The 14,994-nt window shown below is 40.7% G+C and overlaps 1 protein-coding gene across 1 annotated transcript in view; it reads right to left on the reverse strand.

The window, feature by feature from the left end:
• Positions 1-14,994, reverse strand: part of FNDC3B (fibronectin type III domain containing 3B) — a 184,515-nt gene that overhangs the window by 126,114 nt on the left and 43,407 nt on the right. The window contains exon 3 of the mRNA XM_048314456.1: positions 12,815-12,890. Coding sequence (XP_048170413.1) covers positions 12,815-12,890 — 76 coding nt within the window. The remainder of the gene's footprint in view (positions 1-12,814; positions 12,891-14,994) is intronic.

Raw genomic sequence — 14,994 nt, forward strand, 5'->3', positions numbered from 1 at the left:
GGAGCAGGGACCACAGCTAGACCTGCACTGCCAGAGAAGTGACAAGACAGTTACAACAGCATTGTTTAAACATGATCTTAACTTAGTGTATTAATCAATTCAGCAGTTTAAACCATTTCAAGGAAACATTAAATTCCCCTGCATGAAGGAAAGGAAGAAGCCCTTTATGTAGTAATTGCACTGCACCCATAAGCATTTTGTAAACCAAGACTCCTTGGCTGAGAAACTATCAGGAAAACATTCAATTCCTGTGCTAAATAATGTCACTGCTGAACAGGGTCACCAGCTCACCAAGGAGCCTGCTTGCCAGGCTGCACACTGCTCTGGCCTTTTGTAAGGAGCAAATTCCAATCATACTCAAAGTGAGCTGTACCCTGGCTGAGCAGACAGACAGGATCTAAAAATGCAGGTAATAAAGAAAGATACTGAATATCTCTTGTAAGTATTCTGGGGTAGGTGATCTTTTACAAAGACATGAAGACTTTCACACAGTAGGAGGAAGAGCCAGGTACAATTTTCTGCAGATTCCAGGCAATCCCAATGGACATGTGATCCATGTGGCACGCAGTGAAATAAAGTGTCTTTTAAAAGACAAATGTACAGAATGAAAATGAATAGGAAAAAAAGATCCAAATAATTGGACAGTTTCTTGTTTAGCCCAGAAAAGAGAAATTTCTAGGGAGACCTTACATCTGCATATGCTCAGCCTCACACTATCTGGGGACAGTCCTCAGCCATCCTCTGCAGCCATCCCAGCCACTTGAAACTGCTAAAGCATTTCACAAAGTACAGGAAAACTTACACAGGCACTTCTGTCCACAAAGGATGGGCACACAGATGACTCTGGAATAGTAACATTAACATGCACGTTCATTTTCCCATTGACAAACTCATTACCTCTCTTACCCAGCCTATTCTGACACATTAGTTATCAGAGCAGCTCATAAGAACACAGAATGTCCCAAAAGAGAACTTCAGGAGAAGCTTAATTAAATAACCGATTATTCTTCATGTTTAAAAAAATAAATATATGCACATACACTTCCATGTGACAAGGTCCCCAGGGAAAAATTTGTAAAATAAGCATAGACTGTTTATTTAACTCAGAGAAGCAATTAAACCATTAAGAAGAGCTCAAAGTAGGCATTATACTGATTATCCCTTAATTACATGCATTCACAGCAGTGACAGACAAACTGCAACAATAACAACCATGTTACCATGCTCATTTTTTCCTGACCTGGGCACATTCTACAACAAATCCATCAGCAATGTATATTCAAGCTCATTTAAGAGTGATGGTCCATATTGTTACCAGCTTGGAGACATCTCTGATTGCTGCTCTAAGACCAAGTTAAACACACTGAAGTTTACTTCAATCCAAATCCAACCTATTTATTTATGTGCTTCTCATGATATAGCACACAATGCTAACGAGAGTCTAATTGCAATCCCATCTCTTTGTTCCTCTGCCCTAATTGCAGAGGAATTGGCCCCTCCTACACAGGGCTCAGGACCCCCAGGGTGCCACAGGATGGAGGCAGAGCTTGCTGTGTGCTGCCAGGGCAAGACTGGCAGAAAACACAATCCAAGGAGCGCCTTGGGTGAAATTCCAGCTGGAGGAACCCCACAGAGGATCCCAAACCTTGCACTTCCCTTCGCTTGCAGACGGGGATGCAGCTGCAGCCAGCGCAGACAGCAGCCTGCGAAATGACTCCGTGCCCACAGCCGAGCCCAACCGCAGGAGCTGGAGCAGTTTGTGGAGCAGTTTGTGGAGCAGTTTGTGGACTCGGCAGCAGCTGCATCTCCTGCGTCCCACAGCAGGGTAAACAAAGCCATGTTAGAGCTCCCCTGGCAGCGGTGGCAGAAGGAGCCGCCGACAGGAACGCGCTCCGCTCCAGCCCTGGCAGGGCAACGCAGCTGCCAAGGCCTGGAGTCGCCAAGAAAATTACAGTATGATAGTCTTAATTACACTAATTGCGTTTCCTGGTATTGAGGCAGGATTAATATAGTGTTTCTTATGCTAGATTTCATAAACACAATTGGTTTCAGCTTAACTCTTCGTAATTGTATTTCACAGTTCTTGCAAACAATTAGCCACCAATTATGTTCATTCCGTTTTGCAGATGACTGATAAACATTCCAAATATCAGAATTTTCCCTCAAGGGAGGCAAATTACTTCTAACTTAAGTAACCTTAATGAGGCCTCAATGAAAGTCCTGTGGGCAAACCACCCAATGGCACTTGCTTGCCATTTCCATGCTTGCACGAAGGATTAGAGAAGTTTCCACTCAGAGGAGAGCCATGGCTGGGAATGGCTGTAGAGAGCTGAGTAACCATCTTAAGGTGATAAAATGACCATATATAAATACAAATATATATATATTTTTGAATATATGTATGTATCTTTGCACAGTTGTACATAGATACCTGTTTCATGTAAAAGTATATGAACATATTTACACAAAGACACTCATACACAAATACTTGGTTTAGAAATTAAACATATTTTGAGCTTGTGTAAGTCTCAAGGCTACAGGTGCTGGGAACTGGACTGGAGGGGCCTAATTAATGTCCTACTCCCACCCTACTCACCACAGTCCCATCATCAAACTGAAGTGCTCACACAATTGAGAATGGCAGGCATTGTGTTTCGGTCCCCTCTGCAGGCACAGCTCCAACACTCAGAACAATCAAGCCAGAAATGCTCAAAAATGTTATGGTGAGATAATATCGTCTGCTGAGACAAGAATAGTCTTTTATCACTTTACACCGAGGTCATCTGGAGTGACCTCGCTGAGATGGCATTTGAAAAGTCTCACCCTTGCAGCAGCAGGCAGGCTAACCAAAACTCCACGAGCTTCTAGGAATTTTAGGCTGGATTTTTATAAATAACACAGCCCCGCTCAACATGTACACCACTTAAAAGGGGAAGCTTGGATAAACGTATACAGACAGTTATAGACCAAATGGCCACTTATAAAACTCTGCTTGAAAGCTGTATGGTCAAAAAAAAAAAAAAAAAAAAACAACAACCAAATTCCAAGTATTTTGAGAAAAAAAAAATTGCAAGCTCTTGCTTGGCCAGTGCTGGCAATACCAAAGTCTTTCCATAACATAACAATTAGAATATATTTTGCTGACAAAGTCTTACACCAGGGTTTCTGCACAGGTTCTTTCTTCCATACCTGCAGGGTCACGAGCCCTTCACTTGCCAGGAGAAGCAAAAACAAACCTTGATGATGAGTAATTTGCAATCCTCCCCATACATACCGAGTTAACGTGGTTCTGTGCTACCAAATATTTTTTAAGATCTCCTATATGGGGCATATTGACAGAAAATTAACAGCAACCCAGAGTGGAAGGCACTGCTTGTGACAACCCATCTACACTCAAATGTTCCCCCATCTCATTCCCAACAGAAGTAAGAGGAATAAACTTAAAAAAACACAGGAGCAAAAAAAAAATAAAACAAAAAGAAGACAAAACACTTCATCAAAACTGTTGTCAATAACGTAATCAAGAAGGCAAACAGTCAGGCAGTAATCAAATCCAGCTTTTAAACAAAGCATGTGCAGAACCCTAAAGCTTTATATTATAACACATAGTGTACATTAATAAAAAACTAAATTGCACAAATTATGACGGAACTTGGTCTTTTGTTGAACACTGAAAAAAAGGCCCAACAAAACTCCCACTCATCTCCAGGAGTAGCTTGATTTTTTAAGCAGTATTTGAAGCTCTCTAACCCACAAAGAAAGGAAAAAAACCAAACTTAAGTCTTGTGGTGTTTAAATGAGTAAATCATAGTGTAGGTTTATTTATTTCTAGGATATTTGTCCTAAATAATTTGGAATATTAAGTCAGATTCTAGATTTACTGTTAAACAACTATTACTGATACAACTGGATGGAAGTCTACACACTCTGAGGTTGTCCACAGTTATGCAATCTCACACTGGTTAATGTGGTTGAGTGGGCTTTTTCCTTTCCTTTTTGTTTTGAAGCCAGTGATGCTTTCATTACAAAGCTGACTCAGCAATTTATTTCTGTTAATATCATCTATTCTTCAAACCTCTATTAATGAAAATATTCATGAAACAGAAAATGAGCTGTTGATGTCCCAGGCACAGAACCCACCCCACGCAGTGACCATGAGAAAACACTGGTGCAGAGGGAACAAACAAGACTCTTAAAGATATAATCACACAAATTGTAGCTAAATATAGAAGGGGTTAGACTGTCAGAGAGTGAAAGTTACCCAGCCCCAGAAATCTGACAACAGCACAATCAGCAGCTGATTCAATACAGCTTTCAACAACCACTACACGATTTTTTTTTTTATTGTGGGAATAAGTACAATTCAAAATTTAGCAAAACCAGCAATCCAATTTACATTCTTTACCATTTAAAGTCAATTCATTATTATCACTTATCCAAGTTGAGAGTTGTTTCAAAATTAGAAATAGGAAGCATAATAATAAAAGCCCCGCAAAGATTCTAAGTGAAATGTGCTTCCTTCCCCTTCCCCAATCCACATCTCCTACATGAACAACAAACATGAACCAGAATCACAGACATTAAAGAATAAAAAGCATGGGAAACTAAATATTTGCCTGTGAGGAAGAGTAAAGGAATTTAATAAGGATAATGGAATAATTTCATTATTCTTCTGGTCAACAAATATAATTACTTCAGATTAAGAAAGTTGACTGCAATTGCCTTACTAATTCAGAACCATAGCTGCACTAATACACTGTAGAAAGACTGAAAGCACTGACTAATAGGTCTGCAATGTCTGTACCCTGAGTAAAGAATGTGGATCTTGGACTTTAAAATCCTGCCACCATTGATTGGAATGCACTGGGTCCACACTAGGAGAATTATCTACATTTGAGCAGGGCTGACACAACTCCAACATTCCTGCAGACACCCATACACTCACAGAGCTTCCCTGTGCTTTGGGGAGAGATCCAGAGATACTGGGAAGCTTAAAAATTGATAGTATGCTGGTAAAAAGACAGCCTTCCCAAGGGCTCTTGGATATACCATGATTCCTGTCAGACATATATATATATATATATATATATATATATATATATATATATATACACACACACGTAAAATAAGGACAGAGACAAACCCCAAATACAAGTCCTGCACATTTACAAACCCCAAAAAAGTCTGAAATAATAGCCCAGACCATATGTTCTAACATTTGTCTTTAAAGTCTGCTGCCCTAATTCTAGAGATCAACGCATTTCCCAGCAGCAGATTCTTAGGCATTCCGAAAAATATACAAAAATATCTTCATTTTAGCAAAGGACAAGCTTCAAGAAGTGCTTCTCTGCTCATTTGGGTGCTGCTCTGCCGGGAAGCAGGATGATTGATTTTTACATTCGTGTAAACGGGATTGGTTCAAGCCTTTATTTCTCACCCTGCTGATGAGTCAGCCCCTGCCCTTCTCCTCCACCAGAGCTCCTGTGCCCGGAGGCCACGTCGGCAGGACACAGGACAGACTGCCAGGTCCCATCCCAGCCTGGCCAGGCCAGTGGCTTCCCCAGGGACCAGGCTGCAAGGTTGGGAGAGGCTGTGGCCATTCCTCCACCATAGGTGGACACAGACCATCAGCAAGAGTCCCAAGAAATCCTTGGAAATTTCATAGAATTTCCAAACTATTTCCAGCCTTGGCTGTATCATTCTCCCTTTCTCTCAGTGTGTACTACAAAACAGTCACAATTTAGGATTTGGAAAGATTAAGCCAAATTAAAATTTAGTTATGTGCCAAGTTTCTTTTTCCTTTTGTCTTGTGTCAGGGGAGCTATAACAAATAACAGCTACCAACTGTAAAGAAGCAGATATTCCACCCAGCAAAGCTACAAGTGCAGGTGCATCTGGTTCAAGATTTAATCACACACATGCTAAATAAATTTCCATAATTATTCTTAGCATTATCGGATTTAAAATGGAGAAGCTAAGATTATTCACACAGTAAACAAAGCATCCCATTGTTTACTCTTGGCTTCTTACATGGCTTCCTATACTTGATTGTGGTGTGCTAAAAAAATAAAACCATGAGACGAACAGAGAATGGTGGTATGATCTCACTGACAATGACATGGGAAAAACTTACTCCAGATTAGCAGTCTTTTGCTCTCTCTTAGATTTCAACACAAGGTTCACAAAGATATGAAAACTTGAAAGGTATTTATTGCACATGAAAGGAATAAAGGATACATCACCCAGACCACAGTTTTCTAAGGTGACCAAACACTAAAAGGGCAAAGAGCCTATCACTGACATACAGAAAGGCACCAAAAACACCAGAAATACCACAGAGGATAAAAGGTTCCACTACAAATTCTGGTATCTCCTAGTTGGGCAACAATGTGAAAATAAAATAACAGTATCTGTTATGATTATATGATTAAGTATAACAGCTGGTGGTTTATAGCAAGACCTTTGAAAAACTATGGATTGCACCACAGATAACATCCCAACAGGAAAGGCACAGCTGAGCCCAGGCCTGGGACCATGACTGTGCTACAGAGCTGAGTTTGCTGAAACACTGAAGTGGCCAAAGCCAGAAGATGGTGACAATGCCTCTAAAGGATGATACTGACTCTGTTACATATATATTTAAAAAATATTTTGGCCAATACAACAAAGGCTGGTTAGACGCTGACATGGGATTCTTCCCAGTTAGAGCTCTCAACCACAGCTTTGCTCTGGAGGATGCTTATGCAGATAATTCTTCATTTGTCCATTAATAGAAAGAACTTTAATAAATCAAAAACTTACTTGTGTTGATATACCAAGGAGACCAGTGGATATTGCAGGCCTGGCTTTTCCATCAAACACTAAATCTAGACACCGAGTACCAGGAGTCAAAGTAAGGCCATGTAAATGTGGAATAAGAGGTACATTTTAAAACTTGGTAGGGTGAAAAGGGCCCTTGCTGGTAAACAGAAAGAAACTGAGCCAAAGCTTAATAAACAAAGTGTAAACAAAACCTATTTAATACCAAGAGCTATGCTGCAAAACACCACCACACAGACTGTTCTGCTCCAAGCCCTAATGACCAAAACAGTCTGAACTGAAAGTGCATTTCCTACAGAGAGTTTTCCATCCCGTGTAACCAGCCTGCCCACCAGCACGTAGGTGGAAAGAGCTGAAACGCTTTGCAGAAACAAGGAGAAACAGAATCAGAGCTCACCCTGCATTTCACCCCTCCCTCCCCTGACACAGCCAAGCACGTCCATCCTGTCCTGCTCCCATGCACCCCTGCAGATGTGCCCCCAGAGCCTGTCCCCAGGAGTGTGCCTGACCACATGCAGTTCCCAACTACCATCAGACAGCAGATGCAGGTGAGAAAGGACAATGTTTCATCCTGCTTTGCCAAATTTAATGTCCTGATCAATGCAGTGCTTTGCAGCATACTTTGAATACAGTCACTAACTTACTTCTTTAAATGTAACCAAGGGCCAAATTCCGATAATTCAGGAGATGCTCTGGACAGAAGCAGGTACCAAACCAAAGTGGTTCCAGCCCCTGGCTCTCACCAGCACACAGGCACTGCCTGCCCGGGAGAGCCCAAAGAACCTTCCACTTGCAGATTTCACCAGTTACTCTTTATTAAAGTGTATTTTCAGCTTTCTGCAAGCGTCTCCAAAGCAACATGATTTCAGGTGCTGCTGTTCTTTCATCTCAGAGTGAAACCACATCAGGTCCACTGATGAGCAACCCAACATCAACCTGGGATAGTGGAAGGTGTCCCTGCCCACAGCAGGGGGGTTGAAGTGAGATGATCATTAAGGTCCCTTCCAACCCAAACCACTCTGGGATTCTATGATCCATCTGTTCCCTTGTGTGCACCCATCACCACTCTCATCCTGGTGCCTCTGTCCCCACCCAGTAACACTCCACAGGTACCACTCATTTGCTTACATTATGTCCCATCTATTTTCAACTCTTTCCTTCCCTGTAAGAAACTGACTCACTTCCTCATTTCCAACCTCATACCATAGAGGAAAAAAAAATACACACTTTGTTTGGTTTGCTTAGACTACACTAACAGCCTTATTTCACCGACACACACACTCTTCCTATACAAATATACAGCTGTTAAGCCTTTAATATTACCCATTCCTTTGCACTACCCACACCTAACCACACCCACCCACCAAATTAAGGGAATAATAATTCCAGGAAATCTTTCATTTGAGAAGCCACAGCTAGGTTTTTAGCATACTTCTGGTCTTTTTCTTGACTTAGTCACTTTTAGAGCCACAGAAAAAGCAGCGCTGAAATTTAATTCTTGCATTCTTTGTTTTACAAGGTAAGAAACAAGCAAAGACTTCAAGCTCAGCCTCAGTGGCAAAACACTTGAAAACATCACTTGAAACAAGTATCAGTAAACTGTCTATGTTTTTATCCTGTTTTCATTTCAAAATGTAACCACCCAAAAGCAATTCAGGTCTGCAACACAGATATTTATGTCCTGACACAGCTACAACCCCTCCGTGCCATTGCACATCTCTACCTTGTCCTTGAATAAATCACAAAAGCCAGTTTAATGCAGATCCTTGCTCACCCTATGCAAGGGTGAATTCCCCCTGCTTAAGGCCAGAATTGAAACAGAATTTCTATCCTTTAGCATATTTGTTTTCCTTTCAGGCAAATTTTGTTCTTCACTAATCCAAACCTTGTGCTGTCCTAGGAGACAAAGACTAGAGGTGAGTTTCAAGAGAGTATTTCCAGCAGCATGGGTGAAGCAGAATTTACCAGGAATTCCAATTTTTATTCCATGAGCTGCTTTTCTGCTCCCTGTCCTTCTACCTTGCTACAGGCTTTTTGCAGCTTTACATACATACAGAAAATTCAGTTTGGGGGCAGAAAATGAGATCCAGCTTGAGGACCAGTTACATGGAGGGCAACAAAAAGGACATTTAGCAATAATTGGGCAATTCTACGTGATCAATGGATAGAAGCTTTATGCAGCCTGCATACTCTGCACATAGGTATTTTCAACATGTGGGTGACAAGCAAGGTCAAGTGGCACCAGAATAATCATTCTGTCCATGTTATTCATACCACAGCGGGTGTGACAGCTTGGCATTATTGCCTTCCAGGAGGGAATAACTCAGAACAGATTCTCAAGTACAGCTTCACTGCCCCAAACTACACACAAACCGTGAACTTTTCAAGTGTGAATGACAAAACTCCCAGGCAGCAACACAAGTTCCTACCAAAGATCTTAAGATATCGGCTAAAAAACTAGTCTTTAATCAGTCACTAGGGAAAGGTGAGTTTCCTGAACATCAGATTCACATGAGACCTATTTATTCTGAAATTTAGAAAGCAGACTAATTTTTTTTTTAATTCAGAGGTCTGTTTCAATTCCATTCTGTAGTTACCAGATCCAGGTTCTCAGCCTGCTCCATATTTCATGTAGTGTGGTTACCACAAAGCACTAGCTAGAAGTCATCTTTCATACAAAGGAAGTACAAGTTAACAGCTGAGCAAAGAAATGGCTGAGAATATGCCTTGCCCTTGTCCTTTTCTTGCAGAGCTAGAAACAGTCAAGTCCTGAGTTTTTGACAAATTAAAAGGAAATATGTGAGAAGGAAATGAAGTATTTCTAGTATTGACACATTTATGAACTAATTAATATCTGTCAAACTTTATATGAAGAGCAGCTTTTAAAATACTGATGGTAGAGCACATATACATGTTCCATCTCCCAAAGATACTGGATGAAGATCCTAAATCAGTCCTTAATCAGTTTCCCCACAGGGGCAGTTTTGCAGTCAGACCCCCAAGCTCATTCTGGGTGTTGGGGCAGCTCAGGGTGAGCAGGGCTCCCCTCGAAGGAAGCACATCAATAATTTGTCATTAACACCCACATGGATTCAAAGGAACAAAGACGGGCCACGTAATCACACATGAATAAAGGATGTGCTTTATGTTTCCACTCCATCCCACAGGCCAGGAGGCCAGCCCCAACATTCAGCAAGCCCTGTGGTGTTTAACAGCCCAGGTGGGCAGCACCACAGCCCTCCTGCCCACACAGGCAGCCTCAGCTCACAGGCTTCTACTTGATTCAGCTTCTAGCAACTATTAAAAAATTAATCCAAATTAATCCCCAACATCTCCTTGCTTTATTCCTTTATTTGGCTATTGTTACAAAGGCTACAAAAGTCACATACCACAGCATCTCTTCTATCACATGGGATGGAGAAGGCAAGTCCTGAGGAAGTCAACAACAGCTCCTGCTGAGAGCCCCTGGAACTGCTCAGATGCTTCCCTAAACAACTCAACGTGTAGACTGTGCACTCAAGGGCTGGATTTCTCCAAAAGACCAGACATATTGTTTTGGTTTTTTTTAATTTATTTTCTCTTTAAATCTGTCTTGTAAAGGAAACCACAGACCCTCTCCATGCCCACTGATCAGCTGAACTTCTCCCAGCCACCATCATTTCCAAGAGCTGCCTAATCCAGGCCTACACCATGATCTACAGGGCTTATAAAGCACTGATGACTTAAACAAGTCATCTCCAGCTATATGCAAAAAGAAAACAGGAATGAAGAGAGCACTCGCTGCAACACCTTGCATCCTCAGTTACAAATATTTATTCCAGTTTTATATTACTTAGAGGATATTTTTATTTTTAAAGTTTTCACTGGTTATCTTACTGATACAACCCCAAGGAACTGGAAAAAGTTTTTGCATTTGAGATTTCTCCACCACTCCAAAACAGCAGAAACATTCAAATGTGCATCTGTTCTTTCTGGCTTAAAACAGTGATTACTCAATTAGTGGCTAATTACACTTCAGAGTGTTAAAAACAGAGGATATTCCACAGAGGTTTTTCTCAAGCAAGTGTCTTTCTTCCAACCTTGATAAGACAAATGAAGATTCAGTAAGTCATCTTCTTCTCTGTTGCCTCAGTCCTCTAAAGCACACCATCACCAGACACACCAAAGCTGCAGAGCCAAACACAGCTCTGGACACAAAGTGGGGCTCACAAGATTTCCAGAACAGGCTCCAGAAGCACAACCTGAAGATTTCACACTGCTCAAAAAGTCATATGCAAAAAAGTAATAAAAAAAAATTCTTCTACATAAGCAAAGTTAGCTGTCCCTGCAGAACGGTCACATGGCAAAGGGAAGAGCTTTCGTATATCCTGAAGAATTTAGTGTTACCAAGCCTGACATCTCAAGTTTTTATTAACAGTGTTCACTCCCTGAACTCAGGAGAATCACCCAGTTTGTAATAAAGCAGTCCTTCACACTGCAAATATTCAGCAGCACATCTTATGTCATAACCCTGAGTACGTGGCAGTAAGGAAAAAGCAAGTATCATCTATTCCACAGGGAGCTACCAGCTGACAGCCACTGCCCAAAAAGACTTTCATGCTGCCTTAACATAGTGCTAAAATTATTCCTTATCCTACTAATCATAGTGCAATGTGGGAGCATTGGAAAATGCATCATTATTGTCTGAGTGCTGCCCTATGTATAGGGAATACATTCACCTCTAAACATACCAAACACTGTAACCTTTAAACATACCAAATACTCTATCACAGGTGGAAATAAAAAAAAGACATTAAGTTTTGTGGAGCAAGGACATGTGTAATTTCCAAAACCACTGCACACAAAATAAGCCTGTCTTCTATAATAACCTCAGAGCACAAAACCAGAACTGTCACGAATCCAAGTTTTAGTATATTTGCAGGCTGATTACAACAGATCTTCTGCAATAGATCACTATTAAGTTCCACAACTGCATGGTAAGAACAGCTTCATCAAAACAAAACAAAAAAAAAAAACAAAACACCACAACAGCAACACAAGCAGGTGCCTTCCTGTGTATGAAACATGTACATAGTTCGGCAATAAAAATATTTTACAATAAAGTAGGATCTGAAGCTTTAGCTTGAAAAGAGTAGCAAGAATTTTCAGGCCAAGCTGAAAGGGTGTATACAAATAAACATGAGCTTTGGCAGTCAATACTGCAGCTAAAGCAAATAAAAGGAGACAATCTTATGCTAGAAATTCTAAATCAATTTTATGAAAGACTGCTGATGAGTACCAAACAAGTCCCATTGGCACAAACACGTTAAATTACTGGGAATACAGAACCAGGAGGTTTCAAGTTGCATCCATTTAAATACACTGTCTGAACACCACTTTGAGCATGAACAAAATTATAAATAAATAGGGTCATAATTATATTTGTAATGGAAATCTTTCAAGTATTAAGCCAGAATAAAGCATTCATTTCAAGTAAAAGGAGTAGCCAGCTTTATTCCTCTGTTAATTGCCACATGGACCAATTTCTTACCACACAGCATGTTGGCTATAAATCTCAACAAGCAACTTTAAACTGCTGTTGTTATTGCTCATCAAGACCAAATAACCCTGGATGGTGTTCAGGGAAGCTTCTGTAACGTCTATCTCAAACAAGTATTAATTCACCATTTCCATGGGGATGGAACTTCAAGCAAGAACCACCCACTCCTCCACTGTTTAAATGGAGGGGGTGTCACAGAAAAGATGAAAAGAGGCTGCAAGATGGGACTGATAAATAACTGAAGAGAGAAATCCTCCTGGACTTCCAAGAAATGCATGACTCATTCTGAGATACTGAACTCCTAGAATACAGAGAGCAGCCACGTCTGCAAGTTCTCACTCCCAAGTGCTTCAGTGCCTTTCCAGAGCTGCATTATCACGGTTTTGGAGAGATGACAGAACAGGTATTCCATAAAGCAAAGCAATGCCCACCCATGTGTCTGTGTTGTCCTCTTACCTTGGATGCACTGGAGGGTTCCATCCTCAGCCCTTATTGTAAAGGTTTCACCTGGATTAACTTGAACCAAAAAGACCTGCAGAAAGGAAAATAAACAAACATTTGTTTCACTGTGATCTCCAAAAATTAAAATTTCCCCAAAACAGTAACTGTATTATCCCTCTTCTGGAAGAGGTGTGGAGGCAGGGAGGGAACAGACTGGCATACTACATCTGTGGGTCCCAGGGTCCAGGAGCAGGCAGAGATTTGAAACCCACCTACTCATCTACACATTAAGAGCTGAACTGAAGATGTAACTGAATTGCATACAGGTGAGAATTATGGCTTTGAGTTCCACAACAAAATCTTGAGGGTGTGTTTAACTTGGCCAAATGCTGGTAGCTAAGGACATAAATCTTCAGACCATTGGCACATGAGAACAGAGAGCACACAAACTCCAGCAGGCAGCACCAACCCATAATGGGATTTCAAGTTCACAGGAATAAAAGTCTGCTGTGCGGAGTTGATCCACTATGTTTTTAAAAGTTTATCCTCCAGTCTTGCACATAACAGATCTCAGTTAAACAAAACCCGTAGGCACACACACAGTTCAACAGTTGTACATCAGTAATAAACTATTTATTAACAAATATAATATTTTTATAAATAATAAAAAGATCACTCCAGTCTCCCATTGCTGAATTCTACAGATGGTGGGAACACACATATGGACCGGGAAGCACGAAAATATGTCCCAGTTTGGGGTATGTTGTATCATCTTTATTAATTTTCAGCTGTCTTAAACAATGGGTTTAAAACTTATGATTTAGAATTCTTTCTTTAATGGACAGTTTCACTGGGATCTACAGACCATTTATCCCACCTTGCTGCTCGTGCAACTTTTACTAAAATACTTAAAACACACTTCTGCTAACCGCGCATTGTCAGAAGTTCAATCAAGGTATAAATTAAATTTTCAATTTGTACCAAGATTAATCTACTTTTTTTTTGTGGAAGTTCTCTCTAAATTTAGGTCTGGTCTTTATATTCTGGGACATCTGCATGCAGGATTTAATCATTCAATCTAGAAAGAGAGAATTTGAATTCATAGTGTGTTTCTGAATTCCTTAAGCCAAATGCGTAAGATAATTATTACCTAGATGACCTTTTGAATTACAGTAATCCTACAGAAACCCATTATTCCACCAACATTTTTAAAGCACAAGCTGGAAATCAGAGAAATGACATATGAAAGCCATTATGTTGTCTGTAACAATCATTTCCCAGGGAGCACTGATCAGGGTGGATCTGATCAAGCATACAGAGCACAATAAATGGTTCAGAAAAGATAAAAGGCACAAAGCCATTCCATCCCTAATCTCTGAACAATCAACATTTAAGTGACAGCATTTAAGTGCTCTTTTGCTATGAATAGGCGTGAATTATCCACCACAGGACATGGGCATCAGGTCAAAAGAAGCGCAGAGCAAAGCAATGTCATCCAGCTCAATAAAAAAATCCAAAACAACAAACAAGAAACCAGAACACAAAGAAGCCAAGAATCACAGAAATGTTTCATCAGCTCATTTGCATTATATGTCTAAACCAACAGCCCTAAAGCTGGTTATTTACTAACAAATTTGATTAACATAAATCAAAAGCCCTTGTACACCTTTACACCTTTGGAAAACTGGTCCAGCTCCTCAAAATAGAGACCCTAACTAAGCCTGATGCCCCGTGCATGTAAAGCTCCATCCTTGCCCTAGAGCAGGAGAGAGGGATTCCTCTTCCTACACAAGGCACATGCCCACCCCGGGATTATCAGAAGATTTACAAATTCCTGTCCCAGGAGTCCATCACCAGCACAAGTGTCCACATTAGCAGGCCTGCAGCTGTCCCTTAAAAATAACTCCTTGAGGCTCTGCATTAAAAAAAGGTGATATCCCCAATCACAGCTGTTGCTTTTGATGGTCAAAATGAAGCAGCATCATCCTTGCCTAATCACATGGGGTTTTAACACAAAAAAATTGTTCCAGTAACAAGTTTGTTTCCTGTAGAGCAGCAGCCGCACAGCTTTGTTCCCCCATCACGAGCCTGTGGGCAGAGCCTGGGACTTACCTATAGTAGCTTCTAATAAAATGTTATAGATATGGAAATAACTCCTTATTGACAGATGCTCAAATCAGGCATGAAGAAAACAT

This window comes from Corvus hawaiiensis, chromosome 10 (genome assembly GCF_020740725.1).
Source record: "Corvus hawaiiensis isolate bCorHaw1 chromosome 10, bCorHaw1.pri.cur, whole genome shotgun sequence".
NCBI classification, from domain to species: Eukaryota; Metazoa; Chordata; class Aves; order Passeriformes; family Corvidae; genus Corvus; species Corvus hawaiiensis.